Source organism: Corythoichthys intestinalis, chromosome 16 (genome assembly GCF_030265065.1).
Source record: "Corythoichthys intestinalis isolate RoL2023-P3 chromosome 16, ASM3026506v1, whole genome shotgun sequence".
Taxonomy (NCBI): domain Eukaryota; kingdom Metazoa; phylum Chordata; class Actinopteri; order Syngnathiformes; family Syngnathidae; genus Corythoichthys; species Corythoichthys intestinalis.
In genome coordinates, this window is record NC_080410.1 from 22,104,627 (window position 1) to 22,128,367 (window position 23,741).

Below are 23,741 nucleotides of genomic sequence, written 5' to 3' on the forward strand. Positions count from 1 at the left end.
GACATCATACGCCCCTCTACATAGGTGATCCGTGTGATCTTCCAGGGATTGCCAAAATAACCGATGCCGTTACAGTGTTCCCCAACTACTCACAAATTCACAAATATTTTTCTTTTTATGTGTTTGCACTGATCTGGTATTTGTTGAAAAACCTGCTGTTTCTGTGTTAAACAAAGCCCAATTTAATAGAAAAGTTGTGCCTTGGCGCCATCTTGAGGGATGTTGATGCCATGTAACAAAAATGCCTTTCTAGAATAAAGTGTAATTGCACATCCACTCAGTGGGTGGCAATGGCGCTCTCATTTTCAGAGTGAGCGCAGAATTTTTGAACCAAACAGGAGACCGCAGCAAAGAGCACCAGAGATATGAAGAGCTAAGACAAGGAAATATGACGAAGTGTATCTAGCGTTTGGTTTTTGGCTTTGACTTTGAATACAGTGGGAGACAAGGGAAGGCCAGTCTGTTTACTGTGTCTAAAAATGTTTGCAGCGGACAGCAGGAAGCCAAATCAGTTAAGATGTCATTTAAAGACATTAGACCCCAGTCACATTGATTAGCCGCTTGATTTTTTTTTTTTCAGTGAAAATGTCCCGAATATTGCCAACAATCGTCCCGCTTTGTCAGTGTTACATCAATAAACCAGCGAGCACTGTTAGCATCATATAAGGTGGCATACCACGTTGCTCAGTGGAAAATAACTAGAGATGTCCAATCACGTCATTTTCATAATTTCAGAATCAGCAAAAAATATATCGGCCATGCCTTTTTTTAATATATATATATTTTTAAATTAAATCGTTTTCTAATTGTATTTAAATTATTTAGTTATCAAAATTATCCCTATAACGGCAGTAAATAATTCTTTAAAAATGTATCACGTTAAATATTTAATGCAATTAATACATGGGTTGCACGACCCACTCACGCATTGTCGCGCTCAATCTGTAATGGCGCCGTTTTACCCATTTAGAGAGATAAAAGGCAGCGTAAAATGAGTAGAGTGGATTTTGGCAGCCTTTGGAGCCTGCTTTTAATAGGCTAAAGTCTTACAATCCCTCTCCCTACGATTAGAAATATCATTGGAAGCAATGTGGGGAACCAAGGTAGCAAATGATCTTTTTCTTAACACCTTATGTTATTTCCCAACGCAGAGAAGATATATCAATTGGTAGCACTATGCACAGTCATGGTTCCACTTCCCGTCATGCCTTTGAGTTGAATGGCTGCAGTATCATTTACTGAAAGCTCAACAAATACACTAGATGACAATATTTAGTCACAATATACAAAGTCACAAGTCTTTCTGTCCGTGGATCCCTCTCACAGAAAGAATGTTAATAATGTACAGTGCCTTGCAAAAGTATTCGGCCCCCTTGAATCTTGCAACCTTTCGCCACATTTCAGGCTTCAAACATAAAGATATGAAATTTAATTTTTTTGTCAAGAATCAACAACAAGTGGGACACAATCGTGAACTGGAACAACATTTATTGGATAATTTAAACTTTTTTAACAAATAAAAAAGTGAAAAGTGGGGCATGCAATATTATTCGGCCCCTTTACTTTCAGTGCAGCAAACTCACTCCAGAAGTTCAGTGAGGATCTCTGAATGTTGTCCTAAATGACCGATAATGATAAATAGAATCCACCTGTGTGTAATCAAGTCTCCGTATAAATGCACCTGCTCTGTGATAGTCTCAGGGTTCTGTTTAAAGTGCAGAGAGCATTATGAAAACCAAGGAACACACCAGGCAGGTCCGAGATACTGTTGTGGAGAAGTTTAAAGCCGGATTTGGATACAAAAAGATTTCCCAAGCTTTAAACATCTCAAGGAGCACTGTGCAAGCCATCATACTGAAATGGAAGGAGCATCAGACCACTGCAAATCTACAAAGACCCGGCCGTCCTTCCAAACTTTCTTCTCAAACAAGGAGAAAACTGATCAGAGATGCAGCCAAGAGGCCCATGATCACCCCGGATCAACTGCAGAGATCTACAGCTGAGGTGGGAGAGTCTGTCCATAGGACAACAATCAGTCGTACACTGCACAAATCTGGCCTTTATGGAAGAGTGGCAAGAAGAAAGCCATTTCTCAAAGATATCCATAAAAAGTCTCGTTTAAAGTTTACCACAAGCCACCTGGGAGACAAACCAAACATGTGGAAGAAGGTGCTCTGGTCAGATGAAACCAAAATTGAACTTTTTGGCCACAATGCAAAACGATATGTTTGGCGTAAAAGCAACACAGCTCATCACCCTGAACACACCATCCCCACTGTCAAACATGGTGGTGGCAGCATCATGGTTTGGGCCTGCTTTTCTTCAGCAGGGACAGGGAAGATGGTTAAAATTGACGGGAAGATGGATGCAGCCAAATACAGGAACATTCTGGAAGAAAACCTGTTGGTATCTGGACAAGACCTGAGACTGGGACGGAGATTTATCTTCCAACAGGACAATGATCCAAAACATAAAGCCAAATCTACAATGGAATGGTTCAAAAATAAACGTATCCAGGTGTTAGAATGGCCAAGTCAAAGTCCAGACCTGAATCCAATCGAGAATCTGTGGATAGAGCTGAAGACTGCTGTTCACAAACACTCTCCATCCAACCTCACTGAGCTCGAGCTGTTTTGCAAGGAAGAATGGGCAAGAATGTCAGTCTCTCGATGTGCAAAACTGATAGAAACATACCCCAAGGGACTTGCAGCTGTAATTGGAGCAAAAGGTGGCGCTGCAAAGTATTAACGCAAGGGGGCCGAATAATATTGCACGCCCCCACTTTTCAGTTTTTTATTTGTTAAAAAAGTTTAAATTATCCAATAAATTTTGTTCCACTTCACGATTGTGTCCCACTTGTTGTTGATTCTTGACAAAAAATTAAAATTTTATATCTTTATGTTTGAAGCCTGAAATGTGGCGAAAGGTTGCAAGGTTCAAGGAGGCCGAATACTTTTGCAAGGCACTGAAAATGCCATATTGAGGATTTATTGTCATAATAAACAAATACAGTACTTATGTACTGTATGTTGAATGTATATATTCGTCCGGGTTTTATTCATTTTTTTCTTAATGCATTGCCAAAATGTATATGATCGGGAAAAATTATCGGGAAGGATTGGAATTGAATCGGGAGCAAAAAAAAAAGCAATCAGATCGGGAAATATCGGGATCGGCAGATACTCAAACTAAAACAATCGGGATCGGATCGGGAGCAAAAAAACATGATCGGAACAACCCTAAAAATAACCATAAGCAGAGTTTCAGGGGGGGGGCTCTGGTGGAGGAAAGTGTCATTGCATGTAATTGACTTTCCTATGCAGTACTGTATATGATTTTAAAATTAAGAATTTTCCGGGAAAATATTGTCTATAAAAGTTGTAAAGCAATAAAACAAACAACATAATGAATTTAATGAACAAAAAAAGATATTTTAATGGGCCAAAGTGATTTTTTGAGCAGATCATGTCACTATAACCTTAGACCATCATTTGCTTTGCCAAAACCACCAGAGGACCGAAGAGACAAGATGGATATACTTAATTTTTTTCAAACCTAAGCTTTCAAAAGCAACAACAACTACTGAGCAAGAACCAAGGATAGAAAATGTGGACCATGAAACGCTAGAGAGCACCGTCAAAATGGTGAGCGGCATTTCAATTTGCCCCACTGAAGACGCTAATTGTACGACAGAGCCACCACCGGTGTCTTGCCAATGTAGTTACCCCCGTCAAAAATTGTGTCCACTGGCCGCGGGAGCGCACACACATTAGTTATGAGTTATGTCGACTTAAACAATGAAATGAAGCTAGAAAACAACCATAGTTATATATTTTGGACATCGACGTTTATTAAACTGGAGAAACTCCATACAGGACTTGAATTACAGTCATAACAGTTATAGCAGTGAAACATTGCCTTTTTTACATTCAGTACGTATGTTACGTTATACAACAGAATTTTTTTTTTTTTTAATGGATGTGTCATGTTTTAAAACCACATAGATAACTACATCACCAAAACACGGAAATCGAGCAAAAATGTGCAGCACAGTGGCACCACCCAGGGGATACAATTTTTGACTGGGGTAACTACATTGGCAAGACACCGGTGGGCGTACCATATTCAATGGATGATGATGATCTCGGCGAAAAGTATTGCCTAAGCAGCCTGATTTGGAATTCCCCTCAAGAATGATGGGTAACAAAAAACGTTCATTTTCAACTTATTATTGTAATTTAATTTTAATTTTTTTGCTGATACTGCGTTTCGGGTTCATTGACATGTTGTCCCCCCCTGTCCCAAAAGTCAAACTCCGCCTATGAAAATAACCCCACACCATGGCAGAGGAGCTGATTTTGTCTGCAGCAAAAATAAAAAATGTCGTCTTTGTGTGGATGTTTGAAAATTGCCCCAAATATATGTGAATATAGTTTTACTTGATCATGCCTTTTTTTGTTTTAAAGAGGAACAATAATCATATAGTGTTTTTGGAGATATGTGCCTTGGGTATTGGGGGCGTTTAGGGTTTTATTGTTTGTTATTTTTTTGTTTTGATATGGTAAAAAAGGGAAAAATGCCCAAATATTGTCACTTCATTACGTCATGAGACTTATGAAACCAATAAACAAAGTTTCCAAAAAAAAGATAAATAATAAAACTTTCACATGTAGAAAGGAGACAGAAGGGAACTAATGTAACGGAGCAATTTTAACAACTTTAACGGTTGATTCACAAAATTAAATGACTTCTAAACATGGCAGAGGTTACTATCTAGTTTTCGCAATATCCACAATTCCGCTGTGTCTAGTTGAGTTTAGGGTAAAGAATTGGCCTAGGGCGAATTGTCCCAAAAACCATTTGAACTTCACATAGTTTGAAAAAAAAAAAAAAAAAAAAAACCCTATGTTTTTTATTTATTTATTGATTGATTGATTTTTTGAATGAAAAAAAAACCCATGAAAAATAACACCAGTTACTTTGCCAAGTAACTAATTACTCTTATATTCGGGTAACTGAGTTACTAACTTAATTACTTTTTGGGAGAAGTAATTTGTAACTGTGATTAATTCATTTTTTAAAAGTGAAATTAACAACACTGGCTATCGCGCTCGCCTGCCAAGCTAGATGCGTCATGCGGCACAGATACAAGTCCTACCATGGAAGAGGGCTACGGATCGTGTCGTGCGGCGCGCCTTCATGCAGACCGGCTACCTTTGTAACACTATTGGGAAAACAAATCTTAAGCCAGCTTCAGTTATTAACTTTTGTTTGGGTGGGAGGCATTTTGCAGTATACCATAAAATATATTGCAATTTAATTTAATTTATTTAAAATAAATAACATATAACGTAACATAACATAACATTTTATATAACATATGTTAATATTATAATAATAATAATAATAATAATATTTAAATCATCATATACTGTATAACATTATTATAAATGGTAATGTAAACAATTTCACATTTGTTATATCCCGTTCTAGTTGCCAAAAAGCTCAACAGTTTAAAAAAGTTGCAAAGTTGCTGACTCTTGCCACTTAGCTGCCAGTGGCGCCTCCAGAAATTTTTCATAGGGATGGCCAGATGGGGCCACTTAAAATCTTGGGGTGGCCAAAACTAAAATCCATAATTTCAGGTTTTCATGATATTATTGCAGTAAAAAGGTCAGGGGAAAACTATCAGAAAGACTTAAGGACACAGCTACTGATATACTTTGGTGTATTGTGTAATAATTGATGTTACTAATGATTTAATGTGCATAGTCCGTAACTGTCCAGTCAACATTTTGAGTTCCACAACAATTCTGTTTTATTGTGATATGTATATATTAGGCATAAGGTGTACATTTAACTAGGGCTGTCAAACAATTAAAATTTTTCAATCGAGTTAATCACAGCTTAAAATTAATTAATCGTAATTAATCGCAATTCAAACCATCTCTAAAATATGCCATATTTTTCTGTAAATTATTGTTGGAATGGAAAGATGACAAGACGGATAAATACATTCAACATACTGTACATAAGTACTGTATTTGTTTATTATGACAATAAATCCACAAGATGGCATTAACATTATTAACCTTCTTTCTGTGAATGGGATCCACTGATAGAAAGACTTGTAATTCTTAACGATAAATGTGAGTTTGTATATTGTGACTAAATATTGCCATGTAGTGTATTTGTTGAGCTTTCAGTAAATGATACTGTAGCGACTTAACTGTTCTGCCCAAATGCATGATGGGAAGTGGTTCAACCATGACTGTGTGTGGTAGCAGCAAATATTATATCTTCTCTACGCTGGATACATTACAGGGTGTTAAGAAAAAGATCAACTCCTGACATTCTTCCCTACGTCGCTTCCCACAATATTTATAGTTGCTGTGGGCGAGATGACAAAGCTTTTGCCAATTAAAAGCACAGCCCCAATGAATGCTTTTATCTTCTCCACTCACTTGACACTGCCTCTTATCTCTGTATAGAAGTAAAACGGCGCCATTGTAAGCTATTTGCGGCAATGCGTGAATGAGTCGTACTGCGAATGCGTTAATTGCGATAAATATTTTCACGATTAATTAAAAAAAAATTAATTACCGCCCGTTAACATGATAAATTTGACAGCCCTACATTTAACAAAACTAAATAAATGCATTAATTTGGGATGAAATGCATAAGTGATGCTACAACAATCAAACGATATACTGGCAAGCGGGGTGGCCAGTGGGGTGGCCAACCAATTTATAGGGGTGGCCGTGGCCACCCCTGGACACCCCATGGTGGCGCCACTGTTAGCTGCCCCTCTTTTATCCATACTTCAGCCTACAGTCGACATGGTAATAGATAAGAAGCTCTCAATTTTCATTCATTCACAATATATTTTTCAGTAGTTGATGCTCTTAAATACCTGCAACATGAAGCAATTATCAGAGACAAATAAGGTCCTAATGAAACCTTGCTTTCAAATTTGTAAAAAGAAAAGTAAATATGAATATGTGTAATAAGCGCTCAGATATCTATAACCCTAGCTAAATCCTGTTTTTTTTTTCTCATGGAACCTGCAGATGCCTGTGTTGACTTGCATCCATCATTTTTTTTTTTTTTTTTCAAAAAGAAATATCAAGAATTGGTCTCAAAATCATGAAATTTTAGGTGTATCAAATGTGATACATTTGGCAATATAGGGTTAATTTGCAAAATTGTGATCAGTCTTTTATCCATTTCCCTTTTTTGATGTAAGATTGATAGAAACAGACCTTTATACAACCAATGGCAGCAGTTTTATTTCACCAAAAAAAAAAAAAAAAAAACTTCGCACTGTGGCGGCCTCTTGTGGTCAACATGTGTAAGCGCCTCCAAATTGGATGCGTCATATGAAGAAGAAGAAGGGGGTCATTGTCATGAGGCGTGTGCAAGGGCGTAGGTTTGCATAGGGACGGTAGGGACACTACCAACTTTTCAGGATGCTCAAATTGACCACACCAACTTTCAAGCAACTTTATTTGCATTATATAATGACTTCAGTTATAAAAGTAATTTAGAAAAACCCACCTCCTTAAAACTAGGTTGGGGAAAACTAATTCCCTTGTTTTCAGTGCAAATCTACTAATAAGTGAAATTATCCGCTAGTAGTTCAAGTAAATTTTACTCAGATTTCGTGACATGAGAAGATAGCTAGCTGAAACTAAGCTTAGCAGACTTATTTTGAGAAAAAAGTTTGCATATTTAATCTTAAATTTAAAAAAAACTTGTCAGAAATGTTCTCAATTCAACAATGGATATTGTTCAAAACCTTATTTGAAAGCATTTTTCTTGAATTAGGTGAGAAATTACCAACTTTTAGATGTATGGGCTTAACAAGAACAAATAGTAATATTTACTTAAAGTAAATGGAAGAATCTGACGCATCAATCTGTTAACTAATCTTTAACAATCTAAACAAGATGGAGAAAATTATTCTACTAGATTTAAGGAAAATGATCAGATTAAGATGTTAAAAAAATTGCAGAGTGAAAGTTAGAACAGTGGGGCAAATAAGTATTTAGTCAACCACTAATTGTGCAAGTTCTCCCACTTGAAAATATTAGAGAGGCCTGTAATTGTCAACATGGGTAAACTTCAACCATGAGAGACAGAATGTGGAAAAAAAAAAAAACAGAAAATCCCATTGTTTGATTTTTAAAGAATCTATTTGCTATTCATGGTGGAAAGTAAGTATTTGGTCTATACCAAAAGTTCATCTCAATACTTTGTTATGTACCCTTTGTTGGCAATAACGGAGGCCAAACGTTTTCTGTAACTCATCACAAGCTTTTCAACCACTGTTGCTGGTATTTTGGCCCATTCCTCCATGCAGATCTCCTCTAGAGCAGTGATGTTTTGGGGCTGTCGTTGGGCAACACGGACTTTCAACTCCCTCCTCACCCTGTGGCGTCAAAATGATAACAAGAACGGGGAGCAAAAATCCCAGAACCACACAGGGGGACCTAGTGAATGACCTACAGAGAGCTGGGACCGCAATAACAAAGGCTACTATCGGTAAAACAATGCGCCGCCAGGGACTCAAATCCTGCACTGCCAGACGTGTCCCCCTGCTGAAGAAAGTACACGTCCAGGCCCGTCTGCGGTTCACTAGAGAGCATTTAGATGATCCAGAAGAGGACTGGGAGAATGTGTTATGGTCAGATGAAATCAAAATAGAACTTTTTGGTAGAAACACAGGTTCTCTTGTTTGGAGGAAAAAGAATACTGAATTGCGCCATACCCACTGTGAAGCATGGGGGTGGAGACATCATGCTTTGGGGCTGTTTTTCTGCAAAGGGACCAGGACGACTGATCTGTGTAAAGGAAAGAATGAATGGGACCATGTATCGAGAGATTTTGAGTGAAAATCTCCTTCCATCAGCAAGGCCATTGAAGATGAGACGTGGCTGGGTCTTTCAGCATGACAATAATCCCAAACACACAGCCAGGGCAACAAAGGAGTGGCTTCGTAAGAAGCATTTCAAGGTCCTGGAGTGGCCTAGCCAGTCTCCAGGTCTCAACCCCATAGAAAATCTGCGGAGGAAGTTGAAAGTCCGTGTTGCCCAAAGACAGCCCCAAAACATCACTGCTCTAGAGGAGATCTGCATGGAGGAATGGGCCAAAATACCAGCAACAGTGTGTGAAAAGCTTGTGAAGAGTTACAGAAAATGTTTGGCCTCCGTTATTGCCAACAAAGTGTAAATAACAAAGTATTGAGATGAACTTTTGGTATTGACCAAATACTTATTTTCACCAATGATTTGCAAATAAATTCTTTAAAAATCAAACAAGTAATTTTCTGGGGGGGGTTTCCACATTCTGTCTCTCAATGGTTGAGGTATAACCATGTTGACAATTACAGGCCTCTCTAATATTTTCAAGTGGGAGAACTTACACAATTAGTGGTTGACTAAATACTTATTTGACCCACTGTATAAGTCAATAGAGATTTATTTTGCATTAATCATTTAGCCTATCAATTAATTAGGTTGATATTGGTGAGAAATATAGCCCTGACCCCCGTTCACCCAATCCATTTGGTCTTATTAATGTCCCGTCCCCAGCAAAAACTGTACATGCAGGTTATGCTGTGATATCGTCCCTTCCAATATTGAGACGAAACCTACGCCCTTGGGCGTGTGCGTGTGGTTTTCTCATTCTCTTGCACAGACTGTAAAAAAAGAAGTTTGTCTACCGAGTTTCCAGTGGCGTTTGTTAGATTTTTTCCCCCGTCCAATCACATTTCACTTTCTATGTGTTGTCATGTCAGTGTAATTTTCCATGGGCCGTCAGTGCCATTAATTCTTGCCCATGGCACATACCAACTATTGAAAATGAAACGATAATAACGACAGAGCAATTCATTACAAGAGTGATTTGAGATACTAGGCCAATAAACACCACATGACACGTGGTTATTAAAGTGATGTCGTTTTCACACACAACTAAGAAACTGGTGACACCCACAGTCCCACAAAAAAACATTATGTGCACGCTGTCCCATTAGCCTTAGTGTTTATAGGATTAGTTCACATCCTGGACTGCACGCAGCCATAATCTCGATGTAATAATGTGTAAATGTGCACATATGTGTTTCCTTCCCTCGGTCTTTTATTCTCTCCCTGTTTTGTCTTAATGATACACTAAGAAGGTTCTCTCTGCACAAAGAAATGCTTGAGAAAATACATATTCCCAGTATTACTTGGCCTTTAGTGACAATTGCTGAGTTAATGACACTCATGATTCCAGCAGCACTTCATACACTTCACTAAACATTTAACTCCTGCGCAGACCCTTCTGGTGTGTACACCTAGGCCACCTGGGGGCAGTATAATATAGTCATAGATACACACATGAAGAAGAGTATCACAACTGACTGAGTAGGCTGAAGTAATATTAGTCATTTTAGCAGAGAATTAAAATGTATGACTGTGAGTATTGCTTCGCATGTCTGTCTGCAAATGTTGCTGGAACAAATGTGGTTAAATAGCTGTTGCTTAGTAGGCAATAACACTGCAAGCTCTCGTTTTATTTACTCATCTATGTCATTTTGCATGGTATGTTAGCTTTAAGCTAAAAAGACTCCTGTAGTTTTTATTTAGTTTGACTGCAGTGGCGTCATTAGGGGTGTTTTTTGGGGAGGGGGGGGGAGGCGTCAGCCCCCCTGAAATATTCTTTAGTTTTAATTTGGTGTTGTTGTTTTTTTTTTTTTTTTTTTTTTTAATGCCGACATATTCACTATAAAGTTGCCAGAATATTAGTTGTATTGAGTTCATTTTGTCTACACTTATAAATTATGAATTTTTCTTTTATACCAAACAATTGTTTGAGGTTGTTTTATTTACCTAACATGTTTGGACGACTATTTCCGGAAGTTGTCACCAAAACTTCAGGTAAATAAAAAACAATTACTCTGGGAAAAAAGAAAATTCCTAATAATTTGCCAGGATATTAGTTAGATCAATAATCATATAACCTGTCATTATTAACGTATTTAACTCCCTCCACAGATTTTCTGTGGGGTTGAGATCTGGAGACTGGCTAGGCCACTCCAGGACTTTAAAATGCTTCTTGCGAAGCTACTCCTTTGTTGCCCTGGCTGTGTGTTTGGGATCATTGTCATGCTGAAAGACCCAGCCACGTCTCATCTTCAATGCCCTTGCTGATCGAAGGAGATTTTTACCCAAAATCTCTCTATACGTGGCCCCATTCATTCTTTCCTTTACACAGATCAGTCGTCCTGGTCCCTTTGCAGAAAAACAGCCCCAAAGCATGATGTTTCCACCCCCATGCTTCACAGTGGGTATGGTGCAATTCAGTATTATTTTTTCCTCCAAACACGAGAACCTGTGTTTCTACCAAAAAGTTCTATTTTGGTTTCATCTGACCATAAGGTCTCCTCGTGTGGTTTTGGGATTTTTGCTCCCCGTTCTTGTTATAATTTTGACGCCACAGGGTGAAGAAGGAGTTGAAAGTCCGTGTTGCCCAACGATAGCCCCAAAACATCACTGCTCTAGAGGAGATCTGCATGGAGGAATGAGCCAAAATACCAGCAACAGTGTGTGAAAAGCTTGTGAAGAGTTACAGAAAACATTTGGCCTCCGTTATTGCCAACAAAGAGTACATAACAAAGTATTGAGATGAACTTTTGGTATTGACCAAATACTTATTTTCCACCATGATTTGCAAATAAATTCTTTAAAAATCAAACAATGTCATTTTCTGTTTGTTTTTTTTCCACATTCTGTCTCTCATGGTTAAGGTTTACCCATGTTGACAATTACAGGCCTCTCTAATATTTTCAAGTGGGAGAACTTGCACAATTAGTGGTTGACTAAATACTTATTTGCCCCACTGTAGCTAGCAGCCGGTCCTACTTTTTTTTTTTTTTTTTTCCACAGTCGATCTCTTCACACATCTTACTTTTGTTGTTTTGCGGTCAAAAGTTCCATCCAAGCTCTGAAATAAATGTGCTACTTCGCTGCTGCTTGCTAGTGAATCTGAAATGCATTGTGAAGGTCCTAATAGAGTTACGTGTGCAATCTTGTTACAGCTATCTTTGGGGTGACTTCCATCTGGAGCATCAGCTGTGTTTCTCACTTTACGCAGACGAGTACAGGAGCTGAGCTCTAAGCTATGATTATCATCAGTGGATAGTCATAATAATACACTAATAAAAATCAGTCCTCCACCTTTACTGATCTGTAGCAGTCAGAGCAGAGGAGCAGAAGAAGAAGGTGGCATGGGAGAGACCACTACTTAAAAGGTGAGTTGGAGATTAATGATTAGAAAGTGGCGAAAGCCAAGAAGATGATTATACAAAGCATACACCCCCCCCCCCCCCCCCCCTCACACACACACACACACTCCGTTACACACATATACAGTACAGGCCAAAAGTTTGGACACACCTTCTCATGAGTGTGTTTTCTTTATTTACATGACTATTTACATTTTAAATAAGCCCCCCGTTCTTAACACCTAGTGACGCCCCTGTATACGTATATATGTATATAAATTAGCGTTCTTTGTTAGCTGTTTGTGAAGTTTTGTGCTACGTTCACTTATACCCTGCGTAACTCCTGGGGGCTAAGCCCCACCTGTTCTTAAAGGGATCCTCTATTTTTAAGACAAGTAATTCTTAAAAGATAAATGTTAGTATGAGTTATAATAATTTGATATTAAAACCCCTCTTACTGATTTTGTTTTAATAAAGTTTGTAAAATTATTTTAAGTGATAGGTCGCCATTCTTGTTACGTCGCAGTGCGTGACGTCACTGGTCCCGTTGCCGAAATTCCAGCGTGTCACTCGTTAGCTTTCCCAACATGTCGTCAGTTCTACCCTTCCTATTTGAACCAGATCTGAAAAGTGAATAGCAGGACAGCACTGTCGGTCGTTCACAAGACGAGCTTCAGGGAAAAATGCAAAACTGGTGATGCAAGAGTGTATGCTGTTTGGAACTCCGGTTGGGAGCGAGAGTGTATGCTGTTTGGAACTCCGGTTTTATTAGTAGATATTCAAGGTAAGCATATTGCGTTTTCAAACTTATCCCAATATAATTATGTAGATTGTTAGCATCCAGAGCTGTCGTGTGCTTTACATACAGTACAGGCCAAAGAGCACACCTTGTGTAATCCATGTCTTGCCCATTGTAACGCATGGTAGCTAGGATACGTGTATAAAAGTACCAAAAAGGGGAGAAGCTTCCACTATGCACATTTATTCACAAAAAATAATATTTCCACCTTGACCACTCTTCACTCGGGAGCTCAGCAGTAAGCAAACACGCGTTCCCTGACGAACTCCAACATTGTTGTGAGGTCCACGTCAGAGTCACTGTCGTCACTGTAGCGTGCCATAGTGCTTTAATTATTTAGCATGATTTAGGGAAAACTGCCACGAAGAATAGTCAACATAAAAGATAGCAATAGTAATCCAAATCCGTGTTTTTTACTCACTCGAAGATCCGAGAATTAGACCGATCCCATGACAATGTCGCAGCTGTCGATTCCACAAAGTAGACTGATCTGAAAAGCCACTGTGGGACCGACGAATCAAAAAAATGGACAGATCCGAAACCAATATTGCAGACGTGGTGGGACCGTCGGATCCAGAAAATAGACGGATCCCTTACTTGACTGAGGATCCAGGAAAAATGTTCGGGCGCCAGTCATAACGCGTGGTGGGTAGGGTACGTGCATACAAGGACCAAAAAGGGGGAGAAGCTTCCACTTATGCACATTTATTCACTAAAAATAATAATTCTACCTTGACCACTCACTTCACTCCCCTTGTTTCCGTTTGACTGGAAATTGCATCCAAAAGCAGCACATCGTGGCATTTTACTTTGCGAGTTTAGGCAGCAATAAGCAATTGTTTCACTCGCTACACATTTGGAAAGATACCAATTACGTCATCACTGCGAGCCTGCAAACCATGGCGCCAACTAACGGTCAAAATATGGACTAAATATTATAAAATATTGCCATTGATTTAACATTTTATACCTAGTGACGCCCCTGTTTTACTGTAAGAGTGAAAACAAGCAGTTTGAAGCATATTTTTAGAAAAGCTTGAAACATTTTGACGAATAGTAACTTTGCTAGCTCTTTATGTGTGTACACTTCGAGTAGATACAGTGCATATATCAATCTATCGATCTATCTGTGATAAAGGCTTATCTGTTGTCTGTTATCTATGCAGGAGACAGTTCCTGCCACGGAAGGTCAGTGACAATGACTTATATAAAAATGCCAGGAACAATCAGTGACCGCAGAGACTGGCAGAAGGTGTCATCGCACTTCAAATCAGGCAGCAAACGTCAACGCCATGACCTCATGACAGCTCTGTACTTACCAGAATTAGGGATGTTGGAGCCATCTTTCTCCATCCTTCTTGATCGCGCGCTGGCTGACCTAGCTGTAAACAGACATAGAAAAATAATTATTTCCATTCTTCCATTTTTGATGGTAGCTTTGCATGTAATGTAAAATCAACCATCTATGTTATTCCTTTTTTTTTCAATGTCATTTCTTCGGTGTGCTGCACAGCCCAAACAGTTTAGCCCATCGACACCGTTCGAATAACGAAATAAACGGAATACTCGTGCGACGCAGGGTTATCTTTCGAATTACCCTCCCAAAAATGATCGTTCGCGCCAAAACGTGGGATTTTTGAGAAAAAAGTTTTTTTTCCAAAATAATTCTAGTCCTACAATTTTTATCCAATTCACATAAACCATACATCAAAAATTTCAGGAAGGGAAGGGGCATAAAAGTTGTTTACAGAATTTGCCAAAAACCTACAGTTCCTCAAAATTCACAAAAAAACGTACCCATTCGTTTCTAATGGGATGCCATTGCCATGTATGTCGTACCATTCATTTCATCTCAATTCTATTGATTCCAATATGCTTGGATTCCATTGACAGCCATGTATGCCAAAATATCAACAGGAATTGACCTGATATCAACAGGAAATGATCCTGAAAAGTCCCCAAAGGAAGTGACCTCATATCAATAGGAAGTGACCCTTAAAATCAACAGGACCTTACCTGCGAAAGAAAAGCTACCATTGCAATTTCTCCAGAAATTGAATTTTCTATTCTTAGTTTGCCATCTTACACTAATCATGTTTCCAATTTTGTGAAAACTGGGTTTGGTGAAGAAGAACTTCAAAACACTGATCTTAACCCCGTCAAAGTGCCCGAGACAGCAATAAAAAACATCTTAAATAGCATTATTATGTGAATTACAATCATATTTTGAGACAATTCGACTATTTACAACAATTTAGTAAAGCGCAGATGACGAGAAATTAGTCTTTTAATCTGCTGTTTCGCCCTGCCTGTCATTATAGCGCTCTAGCGTCCCCAGCTGGAGGAAGACGTCGGCAGGGTCACGATTTCATCTGATTTAGAATTCAGCCCATTGATGGGGAATTATTCTGAACAACGAAAATGCGACGAAGACAGCAGCAAAATGTCATCACTGTTTCAATCTCTCTACTCCAATATTTTTACAGGATATTCTTTTATCTAAGTATTTTTCCCATCCATCCATCCATCCATCCATTATCTTCCGCTTAGTCCGGGGTCGGGTCGCGGGGGCAGCAGCTTTAGCAGGGAAGCCCAGACTTCCCTCTCCCCAGCCACTTCAGCCAGCTCCTCCGGCGGGATTCCAAGGCGTTCCCAGGCCAGCCGAGTGACATAGTGTCTCCAGCGTGTCCTGGGTCGACCCCGGGGCCTCCTGCCGGTGGGACATGCCCGGAACACCTCTCCAGGGAGGCGTCCAGGAGGCATCCGAACCAGATGCCCTAGCCACCTCAACTGGCTCCTCTCAACGCGGAGGAGTAGCGGCTCGACACCAAGCCCCTCCCGGATGACCGAGCTTCTCACCCTATCTCTAAGGGAGAGCCCGGACACCCTGCAGAGGAAACTCATTTCGGCCGCTTGTATCCAGGATCTTGTTCTTTCGGTCACGACCCACAGCTCGTGACCATAGGTGAGGGTAGGAACGTAGATCGACTGGTAAATCGAGAGCTTCGCCTTTTGGCTCAGCTCCTTCTTCACCACAACGGACCGGTGCAGAGTCCGCATCACTGAAGACGCTGCACCGATCCGCCTGTCAATCTCCCGCTCCTTCCCACCCTCACTCGTGAACAAGACCCCAAGATACTTGAACTCCTCCACTTGGGGCAGGATCTCATCCCCGACCCGGAGAGGGCATGCCACCCTTTTCCGGCTGAGGACCATGGTCTCGGATTTGGAGGTGCTGATCTTCATCCCAACCGCTTCGCACTCAGCTGCGAACCTTCCCAGTGAGAGTTGGAGGTCATGGCTTGATGACGCCAACAGCACCACATCATCTGCAAAAAGCAGAGATGCAATGCTGAGGCCACCAAACCGGAAACCCTCAACGCTTCGGCTGCGCCTAGAAATTCTGTCCATAAAAATTATGAACAGAATCGGTGACAAAGGGCAGCCTTAGCGGAGTCCAATCCTCACTGGGAACGAATTCGACTTACTGCCGGCAATGCGGACCAGACTCTGACACCGGTCGTACAGGGACCGAACAGCCCTTACCAAGGGGCTCGGTACCCTGTACTCTCGGAGCACCCTCCACAGGATTCCCCTAGGCACACGGTCGAACGCCTTCTCCAAATCCACAAAACACATGTAGACTGGTTGGGCGAACTCCCATGCACCCTCAAGGACCCTGCTGAGGGTGTAGAGCTGGTCCACTGTTCCACGACCGGGACGAAAACCACACTGCTCCTCCTGAATCCGAGATTCGACTTCCCGACGGACCCTCCTCTCCAGCACCCCTGAATAGACTTTACCGGGGAGGCTGAGGAGTGTGATTCCTCTATAATTGGAACACACCCTCCGGTCCCCCTTTTTAAAAAGGGGGACCACCACCCCGGTCTGCCAATCCAGAGGCACTGTCCCCGATGTCCACGCGATGTTGTAGAGGCGTGTCAACCATGACAGCCCTACAACATCCAGAGCCTTTAGGAACTCCGGGCGGATCTCATCCACCCCCGGGGCCTTGCCACCGAGGAGCTTACCAACCACCTCAGTGACTTCAACCCCAGAGATCGAAGAGCCCACCTCAGAGTCCCCAGACTCTGCTTCCTCAAAGGAAGGCGTGTCGGTGGAATTGAGGAGGGCTTCGAAGTATTCTCTCCACCGACTCACGACGTCCCGAGTCGAGGTCAGCAGTACACCATCTTCACTATACACAGTGTTAATAGTGCACTGCTTTCCTCTCCTCAGACGCCGGATGGTGGACCAGAATTTCCTCGAAGCCGTCCGGAAGTCGTTTTCCATGGCCTCACCAAACTCCTCCCATGTCCGAGTTTTTGCCTCGGCGACCGCCGAAGCCGCAGTCCGCTTGGCCAACCGGTACCTGTCAGCTGCCTCCGGAGTCCCACAGGCCAAAAAGGCCCGATAGGCCTCCTTCTTCAGCTTGACGGCATCCCTTACCGCTGGTGTCCACCAGCGGGTTCGGGGATTGCCGCCACGACAGGCACCAACCACCTTACGGCCACAGCTCCGATCGGCCGCCTCAACAATGGAGGTGCGGAACATGGCCCACTCGGACTCAATGTCCCCCACCTCCCCCGGGACAAGGGAGAAGTTCTGCCGGAGGTGGGTGTTGAAACTCTTTCTGACAGGGGATTCTGCCAGACGTTCCCAGCAGACCCTCACAAAACGTTTGGGCCTGCCAGGTCTGGCCAGCAACTTCCCCCGCCATCGGAGCCAACACACCACCAGGTGGTGATCAGTTGACAGCTCCGCCCCTCTCTTCACCCGAGTGTCCAAAACATGTGGCCGCAAGTCCGATGACACGATTACAAAGTCGATCATTGAACTGCGGCCTAGGGTGTCCTGGTGCCAAGTGCACATATGGACATCCCTATGTTTGAACATGGTGTTCGTTATGGACAAACCGTGACGAGCACAGAAGTCCAATAACAGAACACCACTCGGGTTCTGATCGGGGGGGCCGTTCCTCCCAATCACGCCCCTCCAGGTCTCACTGTCATTGCCCACGTGAGCGTTGAAGTCCCCCAGTAGAACGAGGGAGTCCCCAGAGGGGGCGCTTTCCAGCACACCCTCCAAGGACTCCAAAAAGGGTGGGTACTCTGAACTGCTGTTTGGTGCATAAGCGCAAACAACAGTCAGAACCCGTCCCCCCACCCGAAGGCAGAGGGAAGCTACCCTCTCGTCTACCGGGGTAAACCCCAACGTACAGGCACCAAGCCGGGGGGCAATAAGTATGCCCACACCTGCTCGGCGTCTCTCACCGTGGGCAACTCCAGAGTGGAAGAGAGTCCAACCCCTCTCGAGAGGATTGGTGCCAGAACCCAAGCTGTGTGTGGAGGAGAGTCCGACTATATCTAGTCGGAACTTCTCTGCCTCACACACCAGCTCAGGCTCCTTTCCTGCCAGAGAGGTGACATTCCATGTCCCAATAGTTAGCTTCTGCAGCTGAGGGTTGGACCGCCAAGGCCCCCGCCTTTGGCTGCTGCCCAACTCTCTGCGCACCCGACCCCTTTGGCCCCTCCCACAGGTGGTGAGCCCATGGGAAGGGGAACCCCTGTTGCCTTTTCGGGCTGTGCCCGGCCGGGCCCCATGGGGACAGGCCCGGCCACCAGACGCTTGCTTTCGAGCCCCACCTCAAGGCCTGGCTCCAGAGGGGGGCCCCGGTAACCCGCGTCCGGGCAAGGGAAACCTGAGTCCATTAATATTATTCATCATAAGGGGTCTTGTGAGTCATGCTTTGTCTGGCCCCCCACCTAGGACCTGTTTGCCATGGGTGACCCTGCCAGGGGCTTAAAGCCCCAGACAACATAGCTCCTAGGATCATTGGGACACGCAAACCCCTCCACCACGATAAGGTGATGACTCACGGAGGAGGTATTTTTCCCCAATTGCTAAATAAATGGTGTGGTCATGACAAATAACAGTCTTGTGCTGAATGGAATATGAAATCTTAAAAATGCATTTATTCAGTACGACATTGCAAAATTACGCCATAATGGTCAAAACTGTCGACTTCTTGCACCTCCCGATTGATATTTTATGCCACCCGAGTTAGTCCGGTTTTTGTCATTTCCCTGCCCTAGCTTCGGAGAGCCTAAACAAACCAGGAGGTGTATCCAAGTCTTATTCCTGACTTGAAGCGAAAAATCAAACAAAACTACCCCGGATCATATCACGCACCGGTGGGGTTGTCGATTGTCTTCACCGATCGGCGACCCCGCCCTGGCGGCAAGCAAGTTACAACTCGTCGTTCCCCTGCTGCGGGCAGGAGAGCTCGTGTGCCGGGGAAGCAGCTGGAGAATGATCGCCGGACAAACCGGCCGACGTCAGAGGAGTGCGTAGCTGCCCGAACCCAACCCGAGGATGGTGGTCCATTGCCGGGCACACAAAGAGGGCAGAGGGGGCTGGAAGTCTGGACGATATGTTGATATTTCAGACTATTTATCTCTCAGGGTACAGACAATTAAAAAACATGTGACATTTGCCAAGGCCCACAGCCTGTCAAGAGGATGGACGCTGGAAAAGTGGCAAAAGATGGATTTTTCAGATGAATCTTCCATTGAATTACACCACAGTCGCCACAAATATTGCAGGAGACCTACTAGAGCCCGCATGGATCCGAGATTCACTCAGAAAACTGTGAAGTTTGGTGGTTACATCATTACCAAAATCATGGTCTGGGGTTACATCCAGTATGGGGGTGTGCGAGAGATCTGCAGAGTGGAAGGCAGCATAAATAGTCTGAAATAGTATGCTAAGTTCACAGTATGCAGGTGCAGCCGCAGGAAAACATGGCAATATTTTATTGCTGTTTCTTTCTCCCGGCTACACTTAATTGTGCATTAAAACATCCCGCTGCCTATATAGTCAGCGTCTGTAATTAAAGCACTTTGGTGATAAGGTGTTGTTTGGCACAGGAGTGATGTAATACACTGGCGCCTGTGTTTCTCTAGTTTAAACTGAGGGCAAAGTACTGACTGACAAGCCTCTAATGTGTTTCTGTCAGTCAAAAAGTGTGTAGAACTGAGGTAAAAGAGGTACATCTGCAGTTTTACCCTGGTATGTATTTCAGTGTGTTCTGCACGCATGTGTGAGAAGACTATGCACACCTGCTCAGTCTTGTCTGAAGTCACAAAAACATAGTAGATCCCCGCACAAACACACATTTAGCGTAACTTCAATGGGTTATAAAGTAATCTCCCGACACGGAGATCTATGACTCTTTTCCCTTGAAGGGGATTTGCAAAACATCCTGGTTAAATTTGCCTTATGACAATGTGATACACAACTGAGGTCAATGGAAGCATGTGATTAAGAAGAATAAAGGCAGCGTTCATGCTCATGGAAAAATACTAATCCATATTTTCAATGACATGAATGAATGCACGTCTATGGCTTTAGGTTAGACCTTTTTCATTTCTCCTTTAACGTCACTATGAGCTTGAAATGCATATCATTTTCAACAAGTGTAAATTTGGTTGTAAACCAGAAAAAAACGGACATATTTCTGCCAGATTTGTTTGGCTAAATATGTCATAACTGATCACTGAAATTATACTTATACTCAAGTTTGAAAAAAGACTTTTTGAAAACCAAATTCATTTTTATACAGAAAAGAATTATAGTACATCTGAAACAAATGATTATAACAATATATTTGAGAAAACATTGCAATAAAATAATGCAAACTGGCTAAACTTGAGAGTAGCTGAGATCTGTCGTGACAGAACATTACTCTTCAAATTCAGCATTCACTTCAATGATATCTGGCGCCATCTAGCGTCGTGAATGGGTATAATGTCTAGACACCGAATATAAGACGACTCCCACTTTTTCAGTCTTATTTCAAAGCAAAAAACAACGTCTTATATTCGGGCCAATACGGTAGTTTAATTTCTTCTCGTCTTTTACATGTTGTGCACATACGCGGCGATTGGGGGGGGTATTGCCACCCCATGGTGATTTAAAATGTCATTGCATATAATAGACTTTCCAATATATATATAGTTAAAATGAAGACTTTGCCAGGAAAATGTTGTCTTATTATAAAAGTTGTAAAGAACAAAAAGAAATGAACAAAAAAAAAATTTTTATAGTCGGTCAAAATTAAGGACAGAAGAGGCAGGATGGATACACATACTTTTTTCAAACCTAAGCTTTCAAAAGCAACAACAACTATCGAGCGAGAACCAAGGATTGAAGATTTAGACCATGAAACGCCGGAGAGCACCGCCAGAACGGTGATCGGAGTTTCAGTTTGCCCCACTAAAGACGTTAATCCTCGGAAATGATTCGAAACAAAAAAAGGCTCATTTTCAACATATTATAAATGTTCCTGGCTGGAATATTCAGCAAAACCGATGCGCCGTCTACTTCTCCACAAGGTAAGACAGAAAAGCTGGGATGCCTGAATGGATGATCATGGACTAAACTACAGTACTATCCGACCATATATCTTGTAAGTTAATTTTATTGCTGACACTGCTCGGGGTCATCAACATTTTTGCCCCCCAAATGGCAGTTTGCAGAAGGCACCGTTCAAATCTCAGAGACTTGGAGCAGTTGGCCAAATAAGAATGGTCTACAATTCCAGTAGAGGGTTGTAAGAAACTTATTGATGGATACCGGAAGCGGTTATTCACAGCTATTTTGTATAAAGATTGTGCTACCAAGTATTAGGCTGAGAGTGCCAATACTTTTGTCCGGCCCATTTTTGGAGATTTGTGTAAAATGATGATTTCCTTTTTTTTCTCCACTCTCTTTTGTGTTTTTAATTGCAAGCAAAATAAATGAAGACATTACTACCAAAGCATTTGTAATTGCAATAATTTTCTGGGAGAAATTCAGCATTATCTGACCGAATTGCAGGGGTGCCAATACTTTTCGCCAACAGTGTATGTTTTAAATATTTGTTCCATTATTAGCTGATAAACTCGCCGATTAGTAGTTCTGTATGATTTCAACATTTTTGCTCGTGGCACCTTGGTTCTTAGGAAGTACGTTTAACCAGGGGTGAAAGTGGTTAGAATTTCTTGCCGGAACTCCCCGATGTGAAGGTCGCCACGGAGCCAGAAATTTTATTTTATTTTATTTTTTTTTGTGTGTCTATTACTACTGAAATGCAAAGAAAACTGTTTTGGTCAGTTATTTCTATAACACATACAAAAACTGATTTTCATTCAAAATTGTATTTTTTCAATGATTTGCAAAATAAAAGTTAACAAAAACAGCTATAACCCCAACCTCCAGCTCCTAATTTTTATTTTCCCCCATTCCCTCACATACTAAATGCCAAATCTCAATTTTAATTACTTTAGAACATAGGATGTATATTAAAATTGAAGATTATGTAAACTTTTACTTTTTGTTGTGTTTTTTAATGATAAAGATATAAGTAACATACATTCAGGAAAATAAGTACAAATGACTTATATTACGCAGAGTGAAATTGAATATATTTTGAAGATTGCACAAACATTGACTTTTTTAATCATAAGGAAATGAATAAGTACCCTAAAATAAATGTACAAATATAAGTCCAAAGTGCACATTGACAGCTAAAATGTTCCATCATAGCAAATACAACTGAATATGATAAATAACCCAACTTTTGCCTGCATTGCCCTTTTTTTCCCGTTGTTTCAGAAAACATGCACATTTGAACCAATCAGGGCTAACTATCTCTGGTGATCATATGTCATTATGTCAGCCAATTGAATGCATAAATGAGTCCAGGCGTTTTGCTTTGCTGCGTGCATTCTCACATTCACGTGACTCGTCATCGTCAGACTCGGATAACTGCAGCAGCTGGGGAAACCTCCATGCCGTCCGTGAAATAAAATAAATAATAAATATTTGTGGAAACAGATTACCCAACACAATCACTTTATTATGCTTGTTATTAACACTTGTGTATGTAAATCTGATGTTGTTATTGTTTTCTTCTTAGAGATTAAATGCATGTGTGGCAGCTTTGTATTTTTTTTTTACATAGCGTTTTGACGGTTGCTGTCATATTTTCTGAATCAAAGCACCGTATACCGGAACAGCGTTCCGGCCCTGAATCTTATACCGGAACTGCGTTCCGGTCCTGAATGTTATACCGGAACTGCGTTCCTGACCGTTCCCGCCCACTCTCACCCCTGCATTTAACTGAGTCGAAGTGCTTCATTTGGTCTTGGCTAGTGTGCGTGCTTGCGTTTATTTGTAGAACATGACCGGTCAAGTGCGTGGCCTGGACAAACATGTCACCTGCTAAGTGATAGGCCCCAGATGACTCGTGAAGGTACACAGAGGGGACGGGCTGTAGCACTTAGTCGCACTTGAAATACAAAAGCAATCAGATTCACAAACACACACACATTCTGAATGAAAACTGGCGGAGGAAAGGTTTGCTGAACAAACAACATTGCCACTCATGGTGAAGTCTATTCCCATCAGAGGGTTCATTTGCATATGTGGTATGCCTAAAATAAAAAGTATCGGTTTATCATGAATCTGTTGTCTCTTTGAATAAGCCTTTACGAAATTATTTTTTACCAACTACAGGTGGATGTACCACATTTGGGTCCAGTATTTTTTTCCTGGCCTCTATTACACATGTTAAGAGTATGCAGCAAATATTTTCCAATAGTGCTAGCAAATGAGGCGAGTGACAGACAC

General features: G+C 41.6%; 1 protein-coding gene across 2 annotated transcripts in view; it reads right to left on the reverse strand.

Annotated features, from left to right (window-relative positions):
* LOC130904821 (septin-9-like) overlaps positions 1-23,741 on the reverse strand; it is a 146,985-nt gene that overhangs the window by 106,945 nt on the left and 16,299 nt on the right. Inside the window, exon 2 of one of the 2 annotated variants that reach the window (XM_057817862.1) lies at positions 14,387-14,449. In XM_057817862.1, coding sequence (XP_057673845.1) covers positions 14,387-14,449 — 63 coding nt within the window. Of the gene's footprint in view, positions 1-14,386; positions 14,450-23,741 lie in introns of those variants that run through there. The other variant, XM_057817867.1, reaches the window with a different exon arrangement.